Source organism: Lingula anatina, chromosome 2 (genome assembly GCF_051362555.1).
Source record: "Lingula anatina isolate TDL-2025a chromosome 2, LinAna3.0, whole genome shotgun sequence".
NCBI lineage: Eukaryota > Metazoa > Brachiopoda > Lingulata > Lingulida > Lingulidae > Lingula > Lingula anatina.
Genome location: NC_141768.1, coordinates 36,428,045 through 36,455,035, shown reverse-complemented (window position 1 = coordinate 36,455,035; position 26,991 = coordinate 36,428,045). Strand labels below are relative to the sequence as shown.

The 26,991-nt window shown below is 33.0% G+C and overlaps 1 protein-coding gene across 5 annotated transcripts; it reads left to right on the top strand.

Moving 5' to 3' along the window:
* Positions 1-766: 766 nt before the first annotated feature.
* On the top strand, positions 767-23,308 carry LOC147763661 (rab11 family-interacting protein 4-like). Of its 5 annotated transcripts, none has more exons than XM_087005100.1 (17): positions 767-1,035; positions 4,330-4,429; positions 4,889-4,989; positions 8,530-8,789; positions 9,043-9,159; positions 9,460-9,519; positions 11,036-11,062; positions 12,803-12,835; positions 13,705-13,783; positions 14,003-14,106; positions 15,341-15,431; positions 15,768-15,817; positions 16,042-16,123; positions 16,623-16,760; positions 17,085-17,234; positions 19,257-19,400; positions 20,816-23,308. In XM_087005100.1, the coding sequence occupies exons 1-17, from the start codon at positions 904-906 to the stop codon at positions 20,939-20,941; spliced, it is 1,794 nt and encodes a 597-aa protein (XP_086861226.1). In that variant the 5' UTR covers positions 767-903; the 3' UTR covers positions 20,942-23,308. The 5 variants fall into 5 exon arrangements, with proteins under 5 accessions (XP_086861226.1, XP_086861227.1, XP_086861228.1 ...); XM_087005103.1 differs by lacking the exon at positions 767-1,035 and adding an exon at positions 3,516-3,662; XM_087005101.1 differs by lacking the exon at positions 11,036-11,062.
* Positions 23,309-26,991: the final 3,683 nt, after the last annotated feature.

Genomic DNA, 26,991 nt, shown 5'->3' with positions numbered 1-26,991 from the left:
AAATTCTAATTTCAAGGGGGGAGGGGAATACCCCCTGGCACCCCCTTAAATCCACCACTGCTGTGCATGATGCATATCTTGCACTCTTAGCACACTACATGTAGCTGTCACTCTTTTTATGACTTAGTGCAATGGCAAACAGCAATTTATACAATAATTCAGTTTTTATTATGTATAATTTATATTGAGAAAAAAAACCTTTCACTTAAAATCATAAAAATCATGACAAAAAAACATACAGATAATAACTTTTAAAATATTTTTCTGAATTAGGTCACGCAATTATAATTACTTTAATGTTGTCAAAAATGCCAGCCTTTGTTCCAAAGAGAAAATCATGTCAAAATTTTAATTAAAAAATATATATATTAAAATTGAAACGAAAAAAAGAAAAAAGGACTAACTTATCATAATTGTTTTTGCAACATTTATACATAATTGCTATTAAACGACCGTGGAAGTTTTCGTATCACAGGCACTCAGACAGCAAGCATACTTGTGATATCATATCAGAGGTATGAATGTCATGGTGCACTTCACCTGTCATTGCGTTAGGTGCACCTCTCACAGCACCAACCGCTGACCCTTGCCTTGACCTTGAATTCCTACGCAAATATTTTGACACTACGGCTTTCTAAATTTATTTATTATGATAAACTCTTAACAATTAAAAATGCATATTTCATATTTCATATTACTTTTCCTTTACCGATTTTGCTTTAATTTTGGTATTTTATACTCTTAATACTTACTCTTTTTTAACGCACCGATAGCGCACCTGCTGAGTTGTACGGTCAAAGTGAAAACACAGGCAGTTATGATGGCCATTGTTGCTTGGGGCCGAAAATGATTCAAATATGTGAGAAGCCGGGTTAAATGGGTGTCGTTCGCTTTATGTAGATCATGGAAGATTCAAGGGGTACATCGGATGAGCTTCGTGCCATATTTAATCTTTGTGATGAACAGAAAGAAGGCTATATCTCCACCCAACATTTTACTAACTTGATCAAGGAACATCTCGGAGGAGGGGAGGAGGCGAGTACAAATAATTTTTGTTTTCATATATATTATAATTCATCTTAGTGCATGTTGACATCTATGTAAATATTATGGCACTGGTCTTAAAGACAAATAAAATAAGCATTGATGATATCAACCGAGGTATAATATAGAAATCCTTCATTTTTAATACACGCCTTCAATATATAAGTACATGAAGTTGTACGAGGCCCTAATGTCAATAACGACCTACTAAATGGTTTCTCTGAGTGAAGTGGTCGCACATGTGACTTGAAATACAAGGTTATCTGTCACAGAGAGGGTGTGCTTTATGAAGGTTTAATCCTTAAAACTCCTGGACTAAAGTCTGATTGATATGACATGAAGAATGTCTCTTGGGTCATGTCTAAGAGTAATCTAATCAGGGGATTTGTTCATGGTTTGCTCTTGGTATATTTTTTAAGCAGATTGCAAATGTCTGTTACCCCTCCTCCCTAACCACATGCTCATTGAGAATATTTGAGAATGGATACATGCAAAGTTTTACAACCTATCTCAGCGAAACTGAGGTAAAACTTATTTGTATTTCTGTAACATGCTGCATGATGCATAATCATCGCCTACTTTATATGTGGAATATCCTTTCACATTATAATATTATGAGTAGAGTCCTGTATTTTTAACAGTGTCAAACATGTATAATGCTGTGTCACACAGTCATGGGATAATGGCTATGAAGCAATAAATTAATAAAGAATCAAAATGAATCACCATTATTATCAACCTTTCACGATAACAAATTGAGAACCAGTATAACATTAATTTTGTTAGATGATTTGTTGTTTTTTTTTTCATGCCATAAAATCCCATCCTATGTTAATATTTAAAATGTAAGTGATTCAATGTGCATTATCTCCCACTAAGGCTGATCTTACTTTCTAGATGTTAAACATTAATAATATAATGGTTATTAAGGATAAAAAAAGTGCATAACCACTTTACAATGTCTAATTACTTTTTCTGCAGGAACTTGTGAATGCAAATAATTTTATAGGTGGGATAGGTAAAAATATGATTAGTTTAATGTTAAGCTGGTCTTGTACTGGTTTCTACTTTGATGTAGGTGTAAAACAGGTTGGAGGCGCAGGATATATAGGGGCGATAAAATAGACATATAAATCACTTCTCCATAAGTTAGCAAAGAATGGCACTGAACCTGGTTAATGGCCTCAGAGATTCCAAACAATTGCCACTTTTCTGAAGCATAAACTGCCAACTTATGAAATCAGATTGAATATTTTTCATCACATAATCAATTGTCACTATTTGTCAGTGATGGTTTCCACAAAGAAAAAAATCTTCATATAACATTTATTTCTCTATCTTTTTTGAGATTTCTACAAGTCAGAATAGGATTTTTTCCATAAGTCATATCATTCTTTTGACATGCCACACTATTCAGAGGTTAACTTTAGCTGTACAAAGGAAGTATTAGCCACATTTTACAAACCAAATTTAGGTGAAAATTCTCTTCAAATGTGAGGCTTTTTTCAAGGACATTTGACCTTTAATTTAAAAGTATAAAAAAGTAATAAAAATTAAAAGCTCTATATATAAGAAACGAGCACAGCATATCGTAAATAATGCATACCATGATTAGCAAGGTAATTTTAACTTTGATGACCTGCTAGTATGTGAATGTGAAAAACACTCCATGTTAATCTTTGGGTTAATGTCCATTAAAAGAGATGTATTTAACAGACCATGTCCAGAGGTGGATAGTGTTTTTTAGTTGGCAACAACTTAAATAGTCTCTTTTCATAATCATTGTTTTCATCATCATGTTTTTTACATATTAACAGAAACTAATTGTAAATATTTGATATTCTTTTAATTTAAAAGGGTGGGAAGGTTGGACAATTAACCCAAACATATGTTCTACTGTATTAAACCCTCTTTTTCCATTTCTTTTTTCATTTTTTTTTCATAACTGGATATTTCACATTGTATTTTAAAGGAGTTCTTAATCAAACTGAAATTAACACAACCCTCTAGACCCTAAAAAAGATATAGTAAATAAGAATTGGCAAATCAAGAACTTTCCAAAATAAAAACATTTTCTAAAGAAAGAAATTGTCAAATACATACAGAAGCCAGTGAAAATTTATATCTGCCATTTAAATCACATGTGATTTGATTATTAACAGGTGAGGTTTCATCCCAGTCAATTTACCTTTAATATAATACAGTATGAGTCACAGAGCTTACATTAATACATCAGGTATGACACTAGTCTGCTTAGCCTGACGATTGTTTAAACAGCATAAAGGGTGATGAAAAAAAGCCTGCTTGGGTAAACTAAGTCGGCTTAACAAAGCAGCTATGCATATGCATTAACGTCCTAGCTTTACGTTGTTCTTGTATTGTTCAAGCAAAGTCTGTGACCAAAATAAAATTACTACACATCTTTTGAAAAGCGTAAACAGAATTTTAGAGGCGTTGTGGGCAAATAAACATGGTAATATAGTGGGTGATTTCATCTGTGAAAACTGTGTGATTTGTCTACAGTCCAAGAGCTTTTTGCTGCCTAGTAAACTATATCTTTGGAAGTCAGGGGCAGTTTATCTGGGCTTCTTTAACAGATCAGGTCTTCAAAATTACAGGTAAGAACAGGAACTCTTTGGTCACCTTTGGATAAAGGTGTGATGAATACTAATCAGAGTTGGCAAGTGAAATTAATTACTTCCTAGTAGGATGCTTCCTTGTTGATTAAAGCAGTTTTATGTATGTTTGGTTGTTTTATGCCTTATGTTAGGTAGGAATCCATTGTGGATATACTTTGGAGTGTCTTTAATGGAACCTGATTCAGTGATTGTTTGTGAAGGTCTTTTTCATGGTTTGTGAAGGCTCTAAATGATTACAAAAATAACAAAACATACTTAATTTGCTGTAGTGTAAATGATTTATGTATGAACTAAATGTCTGCCATAACTACTAGGAAGTGTTTATACCTTCCTTTCACAAATTAAAAGAATTGCAAAGTAAAAATGTTGAAATTCAATGAAAAAGACTTAGCATTATGCTATAATATTGATACATTTTAAGTCCTTTGTTATTTAATTTTATTTTTTTGTGTTTTTTTAGTGTTACTGATATCTCACCATTTTCACAGAAAGCAGTGTACAAAGTAACAGTTTCATTCAATCTTCATAAAATCTGTATTAAAATATATTACAGGTCTTCAAAGATGAAATAGCCAATATCAAATTGTTCTAATTAATACAGCTTAAAATGGCAGTTATCAAGAACTTGTTGTGTTCTTTGTTACAGGAGATTGTGGTTGTTGTACAGTTTCTGGATCCTGATGGCAATGGCAAGATCACATTTGAGGAATTCTGTGAAGGAATAAGACAAATTTTAAAGATTAAAGGTATGAGTTTATTATCACATGGCATATAATAATTACAGTAGCACCTGTGGACTGTTATTTTATTTATTTATTTTTGTAAATACCTTGCTTCATATCTGATGCCAACCCCAATCAGTTATTTTAAGCAGTTAGAACAGTATTTCTAAAATGTGTAAAAACATTTACACGTTTGTCTAATAGTGCATATTAGTTAATTACTATCTTTATTAGATCCCTAGTGATGACAAAATTTACACTAACATACATTGAATGGCTGTCAAAAGTCAAAAATTAAGTAAATGTTAAAACATGTCAAATAATTGGAATATTTTGCCCTATGTTTTGATATGATTAATTTGACTTAATTAACTATTTTTGCTAAAAGATTGTTTTTCTCCTCTGCCTGTATTGCATGTGATGTAGACAACAATGATGCAACTGGCTAGAATTGGTTAGTAATGCTAGATGTTGTTCTTCCAGGAGAGTCTGACCTTCCTATAGGTGCTAAACGTCTGAGTGGCAGCTTGAATTATCTCAGTGAAGATACATTAGTTCCTGAGGAAGATAACAACAGCAATGGGGTTAGTACTGTGGAGAGCCTGATGATCGGCTTATTTAGAATAATATTTTACTGAAAAAAAAAGAAAGCATTAATCATGTTGTGTATCATACAACCAGCACAGTGATTCACTATGTCAGTCCTTTTGCAATTCTGCTTAGAACAGCAGCTTGAGCAGTTAAATTATAGTTTTTTATAACATCAAAAGGACTTATAGGCTTGTGTGTGAATCTTTTAGAGAAAATACAGACAGAAGATGAAGTGGTTCTGAATCTGGGGACAGATTTAGATACGCTTTCTATTTTATTTGTGAATTATAAGTTGTAAGAAGGAAGTGAAAAAAAATTATGGAAAGCTGCACACGTTTGATTATGTAATCTTACCAAGCATTCATTTCCATCTTTTAGCACAAGAGAAAATGCAATCAGCTCTCTTTTCCAGCTTTTACTATGTTACATGTGTGAAATGAAAGCATGATATTTTTTCCCCCAAAAAAAAAATATTTTTAAGGAAATTCAGTTCAGTTTGGCTGTATTTTTAAGCAACTGAGCACGCAATAAACATATCACCAGTCTCTATGGGAATCCAATAATCTAACATTTATGGTTGGTCAGTTTGCTTTAATATGAAACCTGGGGTTCTCTAGCAAGGACTCTAGACTGATAAAATACACTTCAACCCATTGTTAAAAGACTCATTTTAAACTGGTCTCAGATAAGAGGCATGCACAAATGACATTAATATGATCAGTGTCTGGAGCAGCTTTATTGCAATGGCTAATAATATGGAATTCAGTTTGACTGATGGGATTATGATACATTGCGGTATCATCTGTACATATTAAGTAATAACAGATTAATTGATGTTAGCTGTTAATTAATTCAGTCATTGGGGGGGGGGTAACAGAATTGAACTTAGTAAAAAAAAATACTGTAGTAAAAAAAATAGGGATTTTGCCATGATAGCATCTTATATTAACTTTGAAGAAAGTGAAACAAATGAAAATAGAGGTTTGAGTTACAAGTTTAAATTGTACTTCATGAAAAAGAGTACATTAGGGCATTGGTATCATAGTATTAGCTCGGCTTTTTACACAGGAAGTTTCATTGAGTCTGTGAGCTTACACAAAAAATGATCCATCTTAGTTTGACACTTTCATTAACATTTTAATGGAGGCTTGTGACTACTTTGGTGTGTTTACTTACACCATGGTGATGTTGCAGATAAGATAAGACCACTTTCACACACACAAAAAAAATGTGAGAAAGAATTGCTTTTCATTTAGTTCGGGTTGTATGTGAAAGAAGATAAGAATATTCAATCTAATTCTAAAGCTCCAAGGCTTGATATTACACCTAGTCAAGTGGAAGCAAACTGTTATGCATCCTAACACTTTGATAAATACAAAATACACAGGCATATGGTTTTTTTTTTTTTATCTCCCATTTTTTGCAAGCTGTCGGATGTTTGAATAGTATACTATATTATACTTTCCGAAGGGAATTTGAAGCATGGCGCTGACATTTAGATAAGCATACAAACTATACTGGAAGAGAAACATGCATCATTATGCTTAAGTAAAAATTGATTAAGGGCAGAGAATGTGTATGGAATGAAATATCATTGGACTGGAGACAAATTGGAAGTTTTGCTGCCTAATTTCTCTTCAGACAAGCTGACAACATACCACAGTGCCATAGAAATTACTGAGTAGCAGCTTAAGGTAGATGACTATCTCTCGATACATGACAGGTGGTTCGTTGTTGCTCGACCTTGGCCTTGTGTCAAGAAGAACAGGTAGTGGAAGCAAAGTTGATTCATCACTTTGTCATTTGTCTTTTGTGCGGCACTATTTTTTTAACGTTCATGGACGGGTTACAAGCAGAATTAAATGAGTCTGATTAGGCTGAATCTGATGTACCAAACTTGTGATCTGGGCCTAGGGAACCTTAGCAGGATAAGATAAAGGTAATCATGATGTCTGTAGACATGGACCTGTTTATTTTGAGAATTAGTCTGAGGTACATAAACTTTTCTGCAGTCGCTATAAATGTAGGTCATGACTAGTTGAAATATAACTTTATGCAGTTACGTTTTATCGTCTAGGGCATAAGAATTAGGGGGAGTTGTCTTGACTCCAGTTTTACTTTACTGAGTTAGTGGATTTTGAACTCTTCGTATTTTAATGCTCTATGGGTAACAGTAAGTGTTGACATTTACTGGCTTCAAGATGGATTTACTGACGGATGATTATTCCCTTGTGGATGTAGAAAAAGAGGAACAGGTAAATTTTTAGGTATTTTGATGACGTAGTCAAAGTGGATTGTAAATCATTCTTTTTCTAACGGTTGCATGTTGTCTTCAGTTTAATTCAAAAAGATGTTGGATTAGGTCTTTATATACCATGGACATTGGTTATAATAATAATTGGAATATCAACTTGTGAAATTCTAAAAGTATGAGCTGTTGGACCAAGTTTATTTGCATCTGTTGTATGGGGTGTCCAAAATGCCCTGTATCAGCACTATGTGGCAGATTACTCAATTGTATCCCCCATTGCAGGCACAATGTCCTTACAGCAATATGAAACTATTCATATTCTGTCTCCTAGCGTGACACAGATTGTGCCCTACTAAATACCATTGCCTAAAGTAAAAGTGTCCTGTCTGAGAAGGAAAATGAAGTAACTTTTCCTTAAGGACCTGCATGATGCTTTGTGTACTGTGAAATTGGTTGCAGTATGTCACAAAGTATCAAAAGCATTGTTTGATGGAAGCAGAATTAGACCTAATATAAAAAAAAAATTAGATAACTACTAAGCTCAGTAAGCTATTTATTCACCTGCCATGTAAATCATAAATGTATTGATGGTCATCCAGTGTGACCAGGGTCCTGTAATGGTCAGCATAATACCTAATAGCAAATACTTAGTGAGTATATTTACCTAGGTCCTATACAATAAGATAAGAAGCAAGTCTTATCTGTTCCTTCTTGTCTGAGAGATCAATAGCAATGTTAAACCCTGTATTTGCTTATGGTTTTTGATTAATCCAGGATTTTGGGATGAATTAATATTTGGATTAGCATAATTAAACTATGGTACTCAAAATAGTTGTTAGGAAAGGAAAATGTTACATTGCCATTTCTTTCTGTTATGTTCGTTTGAGCAAATATCAAAGTGAAAATGACACTGTGATGAGAACCGTGATATTCTCTTTACACTCACAAAAGTGAATGTTTGCTGCCTTACTAATCACTTCATTTTGTAAGAGGATATCTTATTACTTGAAATCACTTATGAGTTTGATGAAAATTAGTATACTGTAACAAATTTTTTTGTGTAAAATATGTCATTTTTAACCTCGCACATTAGGCTCGTGATTATCTTTTGATAATGTTATTTGCAATGGTTTTTGATACATGATGATGATGATGATGATGTTTCAGGTTATGTTTGCTTATTTCCGAGACCCGGGGAAAAAGCAAATATCAGTGTGCTGGTTTATTGATTTTAACATTAAAATGTATGATAGTTTAATTCTTATATACCGTATTTTTCCAGACCCAGGAAACGTCCGAGATCAGCACATACTCCGAGTATGATATGATGACAGATGAAGATGTGGGGCCATTAATTAATTTTAGCAGTGATTCCCAACCACATCAGAATAACAGTGTGGGGCAGTTGCTGGACTTTTCCACAGATCTCTCTAAGAACTCTGATTTAAAGGAGCTTAGTCTACTTAATGTTGGCAGTAATGATGATGATGCCAGTGATTTGGATAGTGCAATAAGTGGGAAGTCAGATTTTCAAGACCAAAGGTATTTCTTGGGAAGCACGCTAGTATATAAATAATTTGCCAAAAAATTGGTTGTTGGTGAAGAGAATGATCATAATTTTATTATTGATTTATTGTTGTCAGTTTATATCTAAGAGGTAAAAGGTATCAATGTAAATGGGGTGAATTTTAGATGCTTGAAAAAATTTTGCTTGAGGATAAATTCAGCTCACGTGTTATGAAAATCTTTGCTTATCTGAGTTTCATCAGGTGTCATTGTGTTATTTTTATTTCAGAAGAGAAGTTGAAATCACAGACGAGGAAGAGCAATTTGAAGATTTTGGAGAGGCTGATGACTTTGAATCAGGAGAAGATTTGTCTGATATTCCAGATCGTTCAAGAATAATACAAAGGTAAGAATAATTTTTGGTAAGACAAAGACAAGAATAATACAAAGGTTATAACTAATTCATTAGAATCTCATTTGTCCATCAGCCTGAAATGAAAACTCATCAGATACATAATGCCTTAATTAATAATAAAAGAAAGCACATTCTTGAATTCAGGATCATTAGTGAAAATGAAATGTCAACATCTGTTTTAGGGGAATCATCAATTTTTAATGATCTCATTAATATTTTATACAACAATGGTTGTTATTTATTTATTTATTTATTTATTTATTTATTTTATTATCTATTATTTTACTTCAGAAAAGGCAAGCAGTATCGGGACAGGCGAGAGAACAAACTGAGACAATCCAAACTCAGCTGGTACATAATTAGAATCTTGTTGTGTCTGTGTTGTGGTGGCTTTATTTGTTATTGGATCTTTTCAAAGAGATCTTTCTGAAAGATTTCTGTCATAGGTTTACATGCCAAAATCTTAATACTGTGCTTTAGAGAGTTTTAGTTGTGTATTTATGAGTTCTTAATGCAATGAGGACACTTTATTGTAATGGTTGCTATATTTAGTAAGATAATTTTTTTTTTAGTTTTATTCATTCGAAAACTTTGTGTATAGTTATCAAGTCATGCCAGTACTGTATGATATGTGAAGTAGCAATTGCATTACAATAATGTGTCCTCTAGCACATTACTAATATCTATGCATTCTAGTTTGCAGAGGTGCTGCTCAGCTGTGTGTAGCAAGCATGTCATTCACTATTCATATCACTGAATGACAGCCCAGTGGGCTTATGTAGCTTTACTCTACTTCTTGTGGCCTATGATGCTTTCTGTGTTATGTAGGAATGAATATGTTTTATAAATACATAGCATTCATTATATATATATATATATAGAGAGAGAGAGAGAGAGAGAGAGAGAGAGAGAGAGAGATGCTAACATGGGGAACTATCACATTTTAATTTTGACTAAAACAGTTGCAGTTTTAAGTATAGCTACCAGACCAACAAAATGTGTAATGATTTGTTGCATTTTAAGAGCAGCCTAAGCAAATTGATTTGCCAGTTTTTCATTTTGTTTGTTTTGCAACTGTATCTTAAATTATATGGTTTTAGTTCAAAGTGATATGAAAGCATTTATAGTGTATAAAATATAAATAGTGTACAGTGCATGTGGGTTAGGTATCCTGGTGGTTGTCTATTGCCTTTGAGTAGTGACCATAGTGTGGAGTGGATATTTTTAATGGGAAGATCAGTAGAATAGAGATAATAGGGCACCTAGGAGACAGAAGCAATTACTCATTTAATTCACGCAAAGTATCATTTCATATTTTGTGAAACTGTTTTGAAAGGGATATCTGAAAATCTTATCTAAAATGCTCTTTCATTCCATGTCAGAAACATATTTTGTAAGTAAATTAAAATGAACATCGAAAAATAAAAATTTGGATTCTGTAAGATATTTGAAGTGAGTGATTGCCTTAGTCTTCCTGCTTTTGCCATTTATAAAAATAAAACAAAAAAGGATTTGAGTAGTATTTGCACTGACCTGGACAGGGTAATTGTTGGTGTAGACATGCTTATTAACATGAAATGAGTAGAGTTGCTAGGTGTTTGATATCAATATGTGAAGTTTTGTTGCTGTGGCCTTTAGCCTTGTGGTGTAAATTGTGGCAGTCGTGTGTTGTAATGATTAACATCTGTTACTATATATGTTCAGTTTCTTTAAATGTCACAAGATATTTTAATTGATAATTTTGTGAAAAAAATATTTAATGTTGCTATTTGTATAATTTTGACCCATTTATTTAGCAGAACAGTCAGCATGCAGTCAATGTACCCTTTTCTTTTATTAATAGATTCCATATTTGGTTTCATTTCAGTTCCTCTGTTTGGAAGCAAATCACAGGGTATAAAATCCCTTCATTTTATGCATGCAACAAAGCAACCCTTTGTTTTGCTATGTGCACCACACTCCTTTAGGGACTATTTTGCTGTCGTAATTAAATGTTTGTAATATATTTGCTTTTGCACCTATACAAATGCATGTTACTCGTAGGTATTACAGTATACGTGTGGGTATCATTGCATACAAATATTTGTGTATACGGACCATTTTTCAGTATTTGTCCCCTTTCTAACATTTTTTCTCCTCAATAAAATTTTTCATAATCTTTTTAACTCTCCTAATCTGAACAAAAATGTCAACTGTCCTAAAGAAAGAAGAAGGAATAAAAGTGGCAAAAAATGAAAAAAAAAATCTTACAGAGGGGAATTATATGTTAGGCATATGCATAAAAACATCAGAAAAACAAATTTTGCATGTGACAGGAACTAAACTTCAGTATTGCAGATATGGTATTACATATTTGCAAATGGACATCATTAAGTGATCTGTATGAAACATTTCCAAATATACATGCATGAGGACATATTTAAACAACAAGTATTACACTTATAGTACAGCAAACTTTATAGATAGTCTACCTTAGTTTTAGTATACCTTAGTATAAAAACATAACATAAAAATTCATTGAAGGCACATTTTAAGGTGAAAATGTTTATCTATTTAATGTACACAATTTGTATCAATATTAGTAGACATAACACTGCAAAGTTGTAGTCTTTGTTACTAACATTTTTTAATGTTAGAGCATTTTATTATTCAAACCTGATTTTACAAAGCAGACGTTAATCAACAACAAGACACAAGTTGCACTAAATGATTTCATTATCCCTTTGAGTATGTATAATAATGCAAGCTGCATACAAATAAGAAGACTTTTGGTGGCTAATGGTATGAAACACCACTAAATATGCCAGGGAGTGTTTAATCAAACCGTGACATTGTGACATTAAGTGCATTCACATTTGCAAAATGAAAGCTGGGTGTTGTGCTATGTGACATCATCTTTAATCAGTACTTACTTGCCCGGCAGTATCCCACCTTTGTGCAGCTGAAATTCATTAGAATACTTACTGTTGAATCGGCGATAAGCTGATTGTTACAGTTTAACTGTTAAGCAAATAGATCTTTATAGGACCTTAGGAGCTGACAGAATTTTAGACTGAGTGAATGCTCTTGTTGAGTATTTTTTTGCAGCCTGGTTTTGCCTGCAGCAGGTTAGATTTGATTGCTGTATATTGTGCAGGTGTGCCTCCTGTGATATTACTAACATTAATGTTTACTTTTTATTTTGCAGTGGTTGATGAGATGCATGACCATTGATAAATGTATCATAACCATATCTTGGTTTGCATATGTTGAATGGATTATTAAACTGCAATACTATACTACACTTCTTAATTTTAGAATAGATGACTTATTGAAGAATTTGAAAGAGTAGTTTCTGTTTGTATTGATAGCTTATGAATAGAATACCTATAGATTTCACAGAGTGAACAGTATATTAATAAATGATATAATAAAAATACTTGGAAGCACTTCCAAAATACCTCCAAACTGATATAGATTCTTGAATTATTGTTGATGTTTACTCTCTTGCCAGGTGATGACCCAGTGTTGCAGAGTAATCTATATTTGATATCATACATTCAGTGTTTTGCAATGACTTAGTATGATTGAATATCCAGCTTTGTTTATTGTTATACATTGGACATTGATGTCTATATTTCTTTGTCTGTTTCAGTCCCAGGAGGCTGTCATCAAATGCACACGCCAGGTAAGCTATTCTATTCTAAGCTATTCTATGGGAGTATGTGTTTGTGAACACCAAAGATTAATCCTGATTTGGTTGATTTATTACCTCATCAGTCATAGTTGCATCTAGGTTTGCATCAGCATGTCATTTCTTAATCCCAATCAAATTTAAGACATTTGTCTCTAAGATGTCATGCTTATAAACTGCATTGATTTCCATATCAACTGATAAAGTAAGAAACTGCATGAAATGGCACCTGCTGTTCATATATTACCATTTACTGTGTACTGGTCTGTTGAGTTAGTGAGCTAGTAGGATTTTTACTTTTCATAATGACAAGATTTACTCCTGTTGATACAATGATTCTCTCGTACATTATGAAGTACTCCAAATATTTAATATTTTAGGTAAGTTAAAAAGAAAAAATTGATGAAATAAATTTGTTCAAATGTACAAACACAGCAGAAAACATGATATTTTAATGACTTGTGAAAAATCAATAAATATGGAACAGTTTGTGATGTATAGATGCATTAGATATTGCCTCCATCACTGATCCACTGTATTATTAGTGATTGAGTAGACATGCTGCTCGAGGCATCAGCAACGTGACTGGCCTTGGGTTTTTATGGCATGGTGATACACATTATATGCTACATGTTACTGAACAACGATTGATCAAGCAGTGGAACAGGTGATACAGCAGGACTGTGAATGTCAAGGGGAAGATGACAGTGGTAGCTGATTCAAATGGAATGATTTCTTGTGTATTCATTTGAGATATTGTAAGCACTACTTGTGCATGTTTTAACGTGAAAACGGCGCCATTCTCATGCAGTTGATTTGCTCATGTTTTAAAGCTTTAAATGTCATGTCTGTTTATTTTACAGTAATCTGTACAACAGCAGCACTCACTCAGATGAAATATTTGATGATATTGATGGCAACTTTGATGAACTAAATGAAAAGGTTGGTAGAATATTGCCCAAGCATGTTGTTTTTTCAGATTTCAGATGACTGACTTAATCATCTTTAACTCTTGGGTTTGACTTACTAAGACTAAAGTGCATTTTATTATTTCCCACATTATGTCATCTAAAGTTTGTGCGACTAAGTTTTAACTCAATGTTGATGTAGGTTTTTTTCTATATTTCTTTATCCAATTAATGTATTGAAAATATCTTGCAGATCCGCAAACTTGAGTCTCAGATAGGATTATTATCAGAAGGGCAGTTGAAAACTGACGACAAACACAACAAGTTAAAGGATGAAAATACAACTTTAAGAGATAGGTAAGATATGCAAATTGACCAAAAAGTTGCTATTGGTCATAAAATCAAATTATTTGATATTAAGTATGAAAATTACTGGACAATTGAACAATACATATCTTGTTGTTTTAGGTTTTTGAGCTAGCTTTTACAAGGCTCATACCATTATTTATTACGTCAGTTTTAATTGACATTGCGGATGTCTTGATTCTATTAAATATTCTGAGTATGTATTAATAATTTAAGGGGATTGTACAAAAATTGGCCATGACATGATGAGCAAAAAAACCAAAGCTATATTTGCAGTAGCAGTAACTATGATTTTTTATTTTTATGAAAATTCTTTACATAGGATTGAAGTCAAGTAAGTTATCCCCTAATTTAGACAAAAGAAAGAGTAATCATGTGTATGTGTATTCATGTATGCTTTGTCATGTAGCCATCCATCCCTTCTCCTACTGTAATGGTTATGTATCCTGCCAACAGCTATTCTGAATGTATTGAATGTTAATTGATTTTAGTCTCAATATTCTTTAGTTAAATGGTATGGAAAAATTGTATTTGTTTTTTTATATTTATGTCTGTCCTGAAAGGTATTAATCCCATTCTATTTTCTTTTGAAAAACATTGCTCATCTGCTTATGGCATGACAAGTAAATGGCTTTCTCATTGAATTAATATTTATTTCAAGCATGACATGATGATTGAAAGAACCTATCAGATCAGCAAGTCTAAAACATGTTTCAAGACACAAAACATAATTCATATTATTTCATTACAAGCAGATGACTTGTAGCCAAGTTAGTTTGAATGTTCTCAAGATCTGACATTGTAATCTAATTTTTTTTTTTTTTTTTTTGTTCAGAGGTTTGGCCTTATTATTTAGTTAAGGGTTTCTTTGCTAATTGGAAGCTTGTATAAAATGTATGTGACTTATTTTTCAAAAAAAAATATTTAAAAAAGGGGATGTTATGATAAAATAACATACATTTTTCTCCTTTTAGCTGTATTTTTATGACAATGGAAAAGAAACCTAATAAAGAACTGTAAACTCTTCAAGACCTCAAAGAGTCAAGACTGAAATTAAGAGTAAAATATTCCATGACACACTGTTGGTGACTTCATGCTGGAATTTCAGTTTGTTCCTATTTTCAGACCTATGGTAAATAAAACTATGCAGTTAGAGGAAATCACTTGATACCTGTGTTTGTGGAGAGTTTTATCTTAAATTTTATTGTTTTTTTTTTTCCTGCAGAGTTCATCAACTAGAAGAACAACTCCGAGATGTTGAAGTGAAGTCTGCCACCCAGCTAACTCAAGAACAGCGAAGATACAAAGAACAAATGGTAAAAGTAACTGTTTTGACTGTTGAGCACACTAACTGTTGGCCTGTGATATAGTTTGTCAGTCTTGTTTTTAAGCAGTGACCTACTTTAGGTATATCATAGCTTTAAACAACAAAGTAGAAGAAATGTATTTTTTAAGTCGCACCATATACACTCAAGGAATATTTCAAGTTATCCAGTTTAACTGATCTTATGTCAATAAGAGTTCATTAATGCATTCAAGATGCTGATCTTTTTCTTTGAATTTGCCCGTTTGTTTTAAAGTGAGGTTTCAGATTGCATTTTAAGTTGCACTGGTGGAAGATTTGAACATTGTTTGTTAATTCGATATTGTAGGCCAGGGCCGAGCGGGAGCGGTCCATAGAGATTGAATCTCTGAATCTTAGGTAAGGATATGATTTCAAGATTGTTTGATTTAAAAAAAACAAAGTTTTAATCCTGGCATGTATAATGATGGGAAAACATGTTTTATAGGAAATCTTATGCTAACAATGCTATTATTTTGCAAAGCAGATCCCTTGATGGTCCTGCCTTTAATCCTCATCATAATCATCTTTTTACTTTGGAATTTTGTAAGAAAATTACAAAGCGATTGTTCTACTTGTTTCAGGTTACAGCATGTAGAAAAAGAATATCAAGAGGCCAAGGAAGAGGCTCCTAGGTTACGAGTAGAATTAGAGAGATTAAGAAGGGTAAGTAATAAAGTATAATAACATGCACATTTCTGTGACAGACATTCATGTCACGCAGGGACTCATTGTGTGTAATTACTTGGCACCTTTTTAGAGATGAGATGAATTCAAAGACTCCATGGAACAGTGAACATTGGGAATTGTCAGGTATTTAGAAAAGGTTTTGTGATTCAGAGTTCATTTTCTTCTTTCTTTTTACTTGTCAAGCAGAAGAAACATTTTTGGATTAGATTCGAGTCTGCAAGCATTGCATTCATGTCAGTTGTTAACATAAAATATGTTTTGACAGATTCCTTGTAAAGGTAAATGCATTCTTGTTACTTCTTAAGATTGAAGTGTTTATATTATCTATTAGGTATTATTCATTATCAAGAAGGGATTGTTGTTCATATTATAAGTACTTGTTACAAAGATTTTAACTTGTTCATCCTGAATTTTATCTTTTTTAGTTTATACTGTCATGCCTTAGACTGTTAAGAAAACTATGATTTTTTTCCAGGATAAAGAAGACTTAGAAGATAAACTTCTTGAAAGTCAGGGTGCTTACACAAGCTTACTAGAGGATTACAAAAGACTGCAGGAAAAATATCAACTCAGACAAGAGGAATTTGAGCATGAAAGAAGTGTTAGTGCCCAGGTTAGTGCTGAAGTGCAGTGTTTTTTTTTTATTCTTTAACTGTTCTCATTTTTGAACTTAGTTCGGATTAAGAATTAAATAAATGCAAGTTGTGCAAAAACAGTTAAATGAAATATGAATAATTCTTTACACTAGCTTGAACAGTCTTTTCATGTGACTTATCTCTGAACTTAGATTTTAAAAAAAATTTACTAGCTTATGCAATTAAAAGGACGTGTGTACTTTCTCTACTAAAATGTTGTCACTGCAGGAGAGCATTATATTAAGTTCAGTCATAGTTTAGATACAAGAAAATTTTGCAAAAATTTTTCATCATGTTTGTAGATGATAGAAGAACTTAGTAAAGAAGTAGATGATCTCAGACGGTATAAACAAGACGCAGAGAAGTGGAAGTTGCACAGATCTTCCAGTCTTTCAGAGACAGAAGGAGGAATAACCAAAGAATTGGAAAATGAAATACATAGACTCCAAGAAGTAAGTCATTCTTTTTTAGTCACAGGCATTATTTATTTAAAGAAATTAAATAAAACACTGTCATTATAGTAAGCCTCAGCTATAGTTATTATATTTTCAATAAATCACTTTTTGAACCTGTACAAGCTTGTTTTTCAGCTGTTCATCTTCATCCAGTAGTTTGAGTCTACCTGCAAAGCATAAAAACATAATCTTCAGTAAAATAGAATTTTTTTCTGGAGAATACAGCATTTTTTCTTTTTCATCTATTTACAGTCTACCAATAGTTACCTCTTTAATTAGAATAGAACATGTATTGAATACAAATCCAGTTTTCAGCACAGCTGTCCTTACTACCAGCACAGCAGTGGACACTCAAAAGATGTATTTTAATTCTATTTTTTGCCACAAAAGCCCACCAAATGCCACCATATTGTTTCTAACAGTATACCTTGGAGAAATACCAAAGGACGTCTCTCAAATTAACCAAAAAATAATATTTGAAGGGACGTTTTTTGCTTTCTTTCTGTGCTTTATGTAAATAAGGCAGATGAGTAGTTTAGTTTGGGACTAAATATTTGAAGGAATTGTGGTTTTAAAACTCTTTTAAGGCTGATTGAGTGATTAATTCAGTTTATCCTGTGGCATGTTGACTTTATTTGAGTCATATAAGAAACTGGTTGAAGTGGTGGTTATGCATTACTAGAAAACCATGCTTGCTCTACATGTAACTTTGAACTTATTTATCACTGTCATTTTGTGGCAGGTTTTATGTGCCCTGGTATTATATGTTAAAGTGCAGCTGTCAGGTTGGAAAAGGCACATTTAAATGCTAATGTTTAAATTGTTTATGAAGACAAAAACAGAGGTATATGATTATGCCATGGTGTAACATAATATCTTCATGCTGTGGTTAATTATGTCACTTTTTCGGACACCTGGGTTTTTATTTTATGGCTAATCTATTGCCTTTACATAAATTTTACATAGATCAGAAGTTGCCCACATTCTCTTTTTGAAAGAAAAAAAATAAAAACAGAAAAAATAAAAACAACTACAAGAATAAGATGGTGGTGCCACTATATGTCTTTAATAAGAGAGACAAATAGAGAAAACAATTACTGTTGGAAGTGGATTTCCCCCTGATTATTGCAGGAATAACTAGGATTTGTAACATGCTCTGTTATGAAATAGATATGGGTCAGTTATATCATGCCCTCTTCTCTGACTGTTCATCAAATGTTTAACCTGTCTCTGGTTTGCATGCATGTGTTAAGTAATTGTGTGGCTAGACATGGATAGACTGCATGAAATACTATGCTGGTTTTATTACGTGACTCATTTCACTGGGTGTACAACAATATTGTCATGTGAATAATTAAAACAATAGATAATTCATAATAAGAATTATGGTGATCAGGTAGAGAGGCACTTTAAGTTCTCAATTGTGTCCATTGGAAAGATAATTAAGTGGCTGGATGACCAGTCCCAGCCAATCAATCATAGTCCCAATGAACAAAGTGGACACAATTTCTTACGTAATTTTCACCTGCCATATGCAGGTAATTTAGAGTGTCAGGTGTAGCTGGCTGGTTTCTTTAAGATAGTGTACTAAATGAACCCAATAGCTTCTTTGTTCTGTAATTAGGAAGTCAGGCATTGGAACTGCTTTTTTACCTAGAAAAGTTAAAAAAAGTCTTTATCTTAAAAAAACACATGCCACATGTGTTCTTGGCTTCCTGTATAAATGATCCAAATGTGTACTTAACAGACTTGACTGAAAAGTTGCATGTTTACAAAGCTAATGTCACTCCAAAGTAAAAAGATGAAACTATTTAATATAACATTCAATTCCATATATTTACAAATATTTCCCAGTTGATTGCATTGATTATGTGAAATTAAACCATATGGAAAAACTAAATAAATGAATTTGAAATTGCTGAATTTGATTAATTTAATGTCTCAGTATAAGCTAATATACATGTTAATGTTTGAAGAATTCCTTTGTGATATATTTTAATGATATGTTTAATATTCCAGGAAAACAAAGCTCTCCATGAAGTAAACGATGACCTGAGTGCCCAAGTGATGCATCATAGGATAGCTGAGGGCCAGAGTCTTCTGAATGGAACCAGAGATGGACAGTCACTGGCAGCAGAGATTGAGGAACTGTCCAAAGATGAGGTGAGGATAAAGAATGTTTTCTTGAAAAAAATAATAATAACGTGTGTGTGTGTGTGTGTGTGTGTGTGTGTGTGTGTGTGTGTGTGTGTGTGTGTGTGTGTGTGTGTGTGTGTGTGTAGGGATGAGATTTTTCCAACTATTGGCAGATTTCCGACTTTTTGGGAGCCAAAATTATCATTTTTGAGATCAATGCAGATCTGTTGTAAAGAAAGGGGGGGGAGGTCTGGACCCCATGTCATATTATCAATCTTTCTCACAAAAAGGCAGTTTCATCCCTATGTATATACATTTTTTTGGAATTTTCAAATGATATTTAGAGTCCTTGTAAATTTCATATTAGGGAATGAGACAGAAGAAAAGGGTGTGGTTTAAAGTTAACAAAATCTCTATAGCAGTGAGCATGTAAGCAAACAAACTCAAGTAGTTGTTTCGTCAGTGTGGACTCCTCAGTGTGCATGCACATTTTTCATCTCAAGAGCCAATTAGTAACATTTTACATTTTGTGGTTATACCACAGTTTTATCTCAGTAATCTTTGTCAGATAGCCAGTCGTGCTAAATAATGAATTTTGATTGGAATGATGAGGTATTAAAGTGGTAATCTGATTCACTAATCCTACCCTTATATCACCTTTATTGTGTGTATGTGAGGTACCAGTTTACATCCTCTGGCTTGTCAGCTAAAATAAATATCAAATCTGTATGTTACTGTCATAAGGTGTACACACCGAGAGATTTGCTTTAAGAGAACTTGAAGCAGTATAATAACACAGTGTGAAGAGAGCTTATCCCTCTTTGACTGATATATAGATGTAGAAAGCATGACTTTGGGATATTTTGAAATGCAGATAGTATACCTTTAGGAGGAGGAGGAGAGAGAGAGAGAGAGAACATTAGATATCTTGTAAGACATCTCTCAGACACCATCTTGGCAACATTGATTTTTGTCCCTTTGCTTTATGTGTCCACCTGCCATTTCTCTTACTGTTATTGAAGATGAGCAGTCAATATGTCAATGTTTTAATTGAACGAGATAATTCATTTTAGTCTTTGAGTTGTAACTTGATACTGCTATTCTACAAAGATGTTGAGAAGTGTGATATATTTCTATGTAATTAAGGTTATCAACTCAAGATCAATATTGATAATTGGATTTTTATTTCCTTTAAGTTTGCTCTTTCAGAAAAAGAGATTGCCCTTTATAGGGAAAATAGACTGTTGAAATTCAGTCTTGTTGTGGTTGTGTTGTAAGCTCTTGTTTAGTATTAAATTTTCTGAAATGCATTTTAGATATTTGAATTTTGTAATAACAGTATTTTCAGTCCACTCTTTTAACTGTAGTTGATCTACTCTGTTAAGGGTCCTGCTTTAAGCGATTTACTTAAAATTTACTTTTATTTTCCTTTGGTGTTTCAGCTTATGCAAGCCTTGAAAGACCAACGTGATGTCAATTCTGCACTGAGGGAATATGTAGATAGGGTGTTATTGTCTATAATTGAGAACAATCCATCCATATTGGAAATCAAGCCAACGAAAAAATGAAGACAGCAACCAAAGCAGTCATTTAACATTTCAAGTGATGCCACCTTACTGGGACTTGGAGAAGGATTTTGAATTTATACAGTCCGTTGCAAATGGTAAAAGATGTGGCAAACTTGTAGGGCATATCAACAAAAAAGACATTTAAAAAAGACATGAGATTATATTTCACAGAATTAGATCAATACACCAACAACCACCTTGGTTTTTTAGATCACACATATAAAAGAAATTGGCAAAATAAGCACACAAGTGATATAATGGCTCATTTTTGTATCAATGATGTACGGATTACAGCTCAATACTTAGTGCTTATCAGTCTAAGAGATCCCATCTCAACAATGAAAGCCATTAGGTATTGCATTACTTTGGAAAGTGTATTCTATTTGATTGCTTCTGTGCATCCTGCCAGCCTAGACACAGGCCTATTGATGTGATAACCACACTCCAGGTGACTTGAACAGAAAGGATTAGAACATATCAATGAACCATGTGCATTACGTGTAAATTGCTTCATTGAAAGGCTTTCTGTGACCTGCGCAGCATTCCCTGGGCACCATATCACTGGGGTACTTTTGAAATGTAGGGCCAAAAAGAGAAGATTATAGTTCTTCAAGTTATTATTGCCCTAGATTTTTATTTTAATTTCACGTCCAGATTATGTCGGTGATTGCCTACATTCCAAGTGCAGAACAGTTATTTTCATACCAGATTGCTTCGTTACATGGTCTATTTTTATGCTGTGTAATTTGCACTGTCAGTGAAGCATAGCAAAAGCTGCTGAGGTGGAACACAGTTGAAAAGCTCAATTTAACCTCAATCCAGCACTAACTATGAGTCAACTTCTTGTGAGAAAACACAAGTTAATGGTAACTAATAATCTATAGGCAATTTTCTTGGTGTTAGAAATACTAATGTATGATATCTGTCTGGGTCACATGGCTTGTGAAATATTTTCATGTAAGCAACAGCAGTGAGATATTATACTATTGCCATTGAGTTTCTGATATTTTCCCATGGAAAAAGTAAACATATTCAAGCACAGACACTCGTGTGTTTTGATACATTAAGCTACTTTTGTCTGTGTTTTTGTCATTGATTCCTCTTTTGATAATGAGAAATGTTTCTCTTTTACTAAGTGTAGATTTTGAAAGCTGCCACATAAAAGAGTATATTTACAAAACAGATACACTCTTACTGCCATTATGGATTTCAATTTCACTTCATTTATTTGCTGTATACAAAGTTTTCTGTGTATGCATTGTCAGAGATTTTTTGATATTTTGCCATAAATTGCTAGTGATTTTGGTAAATGTTTAGAAAACTTTGCACCACATATTGCAGTGCAACCTTTTCAGTAAATTTGGTAATTTTACTCTCTCAACCTGTTTCTCATATCTCAATTGAATGGTACTTTTAATAGGCGTCTGTAGCCAAAGCACTAGTAACATGACTGATTTGAACAAGTGAAACGGTGAAGTGATTGTTACAAAAATCTTTCATATAATACTAAATATGTATTTGGCAGCATGGCTGCTAAGTTTCATTAACAGACATTCATTCATTTTATTTACAATATAAACCTGTATGATTATATTTGTATATATAAGCTACTAGAAAGGGGTGCTATATGAATATTTATGTATATACAAGTTTTATTCAATTCTAGTAATTTATTGCTGAGTTTTAGCAACATCAGTCATTTGGTAGAACAGTTTTATGTATGATTTTAAGCTTATGTGAGTGTGGGTGTGATATTTAGTGTGTGATACTGTATCATGTAACTTCAAATGTAAGAGTTGATGAGAAAGTTTTAATGGAGTAGATATCAGGTTACTGATTGCATGGAAAATGGTTTTTAATGTGCATTTTTTTCAGAAATGCTAATTTGATAAGCATTTCTGCTCATTAAGCACCGAATCAAGATCTCATTACCTACATCTTTGGGTGATTCATTCAAGTGTCATTTGTTTTTAATTTACAACAAAACGGAATGCTATTGCTTGTCCTAATTTATAAATATTTTTGATAAAGACTGTTGCTAAATGGAAATAAGTTGTTAGATAGTTGTTTATCATCATTACCAAAAAAAAGTACTTTCAACTATTCCATAATGTTGCAGCATATCTGGAAAAATACATTTTCATCAAATTTGGAAGTAAGGAGTGATCAGGACTGTAAAAATTAAAGCATTATTAATTTTTATTTATTTATTATTATTATTTTCATATAAAAGTCTGTTATGCACTAAAATAATGCTTTTCATTCTTCGTACTTATTTGAACAGTGTGTATATTATATGTTAAACATTCAGGAAAAAAAGATTGGCATCCCTGTCTTTCACCAATAAAACCATCCTATTAAAGTTCATCCCAGTTGTTATGTTCTGAAGAGAGGTTGAAATGTCAGTCCATTCATTCCATTCATTAAAAGACCATATATGATATTTTCATTTGGAGTTATAATTGTGTTTTGGGGACTTGGTCTGGGCCATGTGGATTCCAAATATAACACAAAAGTAAGGTTTTTAATTTGTAACAGCATTCAATGCATGTTATCCCTATCTGTTTACCTTTGAATCATTTCAATAAGAGAGCAACGTATAACCACATACGCGAGATATAAGAGATGTAGTGTTGACATGGATCTCCCTGGTGACCCATTGATATAGATTATTTGAAAACCACATATCAGAACTGACCAAGTTTTAGATAATACCAACATTACTATTTCAATACAGGGAGACCCTTTACTCTTTTTCAGGTCAAATTAGGGCGCAGTCTTGGTCAGGCTTTTCTTTCAATCATAAAATAAGCACATTTCAAAGTTACAGCCTTTGCCAAACTTGACAGAACAAGCTTGAATAACATATTTGTTCTTAATTTAATTGCTTTTCCAAAATGACCACTGATATCAAACAGGGTTGGAGGTACAACAGTAAAATGTGAAGGAAAACATCAAACTTAATAATTCAACATTTGTTCCAAATGATTGATATCAAATAGGCAACCTGTCCCCAGTAGTAATCAGAAATGAGTAATTTTGAAATCCCTTGGACCGTCTTATCAGATAAATAAGATAAAATGATGAGTGTATTGATCTGCAGTTTTCATCTGTGTTCACACTGCTAGGTTCATCACACGTAGACCCCTTGTTTAATACGCAGGTTGTTGAAAGGACATTGGTAATTGATAACAGAAAACAATTAACAATGATAAATCAAAAAACAAAAAATGAGGGATTGAATTATTAGTTATTTCTTTTAGATACATTTTCATGGTTAAATCTAGAATTGTCAATACAAATTAAATAAAACATTTTGAACCTATGAGTTTAGTTGACAACGTCAAGTCTCCCTCACTGAGACTTTTGAGAATACAAGTGGAACTGTTCTGCACAGTACTGTCAAAACTATAATTTCTGTTAATAATCCAAAAGTTTGTTGTACTCCAGTTGCAAAACCAAACTATGGAACTGGCAGTTATAAAAAGACAACAGCAAATAAAAAAAACAACAACAACAACAATAATAATAATAATAATAATAATAATAATAATAATAATAATGAAACTTAAAGTAAAAAAAAATGTAATGTGCCGATCAACATGTTTTAGATTGTTTTATTCCCTTTTGCTTAAAGTTAAAAGCTGTCAGCATTAAACTCATTTAATAAAGAAATTATAAAAACGCCATTAAATTTGTTTTCTATCGGTCAGTTACGAGGCACAAATCCAAGATCAATAAGTAAGATGGGTTTTTGATTACGTTTTTTCACTCTTATCACACTTACAATTGGTATTCTGTAAGATCAGACAAGTTGAATAACTCGGAAAGACAACGTTTTTGAAATGTCAAGAGACCATGTCATTTAACAATGTTGTTCCAAGTGGTCCGACTAAAAGCATATGTGTCAACACAGACGGTCGTGAACTATTGATTATTTCTAGACTCAAACATTGTGTAAACCCCGGTACACCAAATGACCACAAGAAAGGACATCTGCCTCACATCCATTATGTGTAAATTATGAATTCATAAGCGAACCTAAAGAAAGGCCATTAGTGACATTGCAACAATATACTGTAGGAACAAACGCTAAGCTTTCTGGAAAGTGGATCTGGTGTAAGGAAATCAATAATGTCCGTGCAGAAAACAAAGGCTCTGCAGTTGTTGGGACTCTAGCTTAAATGTTTTGATTAAATTTCCCAACTTTCCTTTGTTTCCCTGACTGGACAGACTCTCCCTGAAATAACTGATGCTTCGTACGGTATCTGTTTCGATCAATTTTGCTTATACCTACCATCCACATACGACGAAAAATGAATTATAATCTAAAAAACCAACGCTGGATCATTGTTTACTATTTGATCTATACCTGTATTTTATTTTTAATTAGGCCCAATGCTAGATGCTTCCCAATGTTCTCAACCCGTTCTTTGAAATTTCTTTTTGCCTGCTTTTCGGGGCCTAGTTATTTGTAAGATTGCATCTAAATTTGCACAGTCCCAATGACGCACGCAAAAGTTGTGGAGACGACCTTGTGCTATTGAAAGGACTATACTTTAAAAGTTTTAAGTCACAGGAATATAAAGTTTTCTCCAAAGATTGTAGTCCTTTTTCTGCATGCTGTGCTGTCTATGCGTTCTAATAACGACACCTGCTTTCAGGTTGTTCCCAATACTTTCAGTTCAATTTTCTCTCTTTCGGCTACTTCTATCTTTGTCTTCTTAGTCTTTACTCTGTGTAGTCTTCGTCCTGTCTTTCCCCTCTTGCTCTAGGTTCATGGGATTTAACAGTATCCTGTAACGCCAAACCAGCGGTAATTCTAAACTTAATTCCCTTTTTCCTTGCCGAAGTAAGCCTACCGGTCGGTAATTTTAGAAGATAATCACACGAGAGACAATTTATCAAAATCGTCCAGATGCATGGTCATTGAAAAAATCATTTGATGGAAAACGCTTTTCACAAAAATCTCTGGTTGGATTTCGATGTTAAACTAATATGTACCTACTCCGTAATAGAATTGAATTAACCACAAAGACAAAACCGGGCCAGTGCACAGAAAAGCTCAATCAAACCCATTTTAAAAGCTAAAAATAGATATTAGGCCTAATCCGAAGTCTATTGAATCGAAGCCTATTTTGCGTTATAGACCTTATCGATGTTTTAAGAAAAACGTTAATTTGGCATATGCGTAAAATTACAAAATAATAAAAAAAGTATAGGAATAGGCCTAAATAGATAAATGAACAATTTCACCTTAATGTGAATAAACGAGATGTTAACAAGAGTGCCGTTCAAAAAGTTACATTATAATGTGTGTTTCTGATATCCTAAATGGCCTTTGTATCTAGATGATATATCTGATCTGCTCTGACGGTGATAGCCTAGGTCTACGTAGGCTAGGTCTACGTAGGCTACATGTAGGCCTACGCGAAGAATTACATATTTTATGGTCTCTCCTGCCATTTTAAAAGTATTTTAAGTCAAAGCAAAGTCAGTTATCAGCAAAGTTCTCTCGCTCAAACATTTTTGGAAATAGGCCTTTTATGACATATAGCCCTCGGTTTCTAAAATGATGATAGTTAGCAGGCCCATTTGTATGAAATGCAGGCTATGGCAAGGTTTTGCATTTTAAAGATTTTTTAGAATCTTAAAAGTGTCAAGAAAAACTGAATTGGTGAGTTATTTTTCACAGATATTTCCATATAAATGTTAGTTATATTTTAAGATATTTGTTTTAAATAACATAAGATGTAGGTCATAATCGCTTTTCATTCTTTTTTGCGTTTACAACGACACGTGCATCACATGAATGAAAGCTACCAGAGTCGTTTGATTGGTTTATAATGACATCATAAAATTTGAATGGCCACGTGATCGCACCTGCTACCGTCCATGTATCCTTGACCTATATGGTAAAAAAAGTAGTTCGTATAATGTATCCACATAATCAATGTAATCAAAGCTATGACGGAATAATATACATAATTTCTGTGCACAAAATGTATATATTATAGCGATTTTATGGAGAATACTGTTGATTATATGAG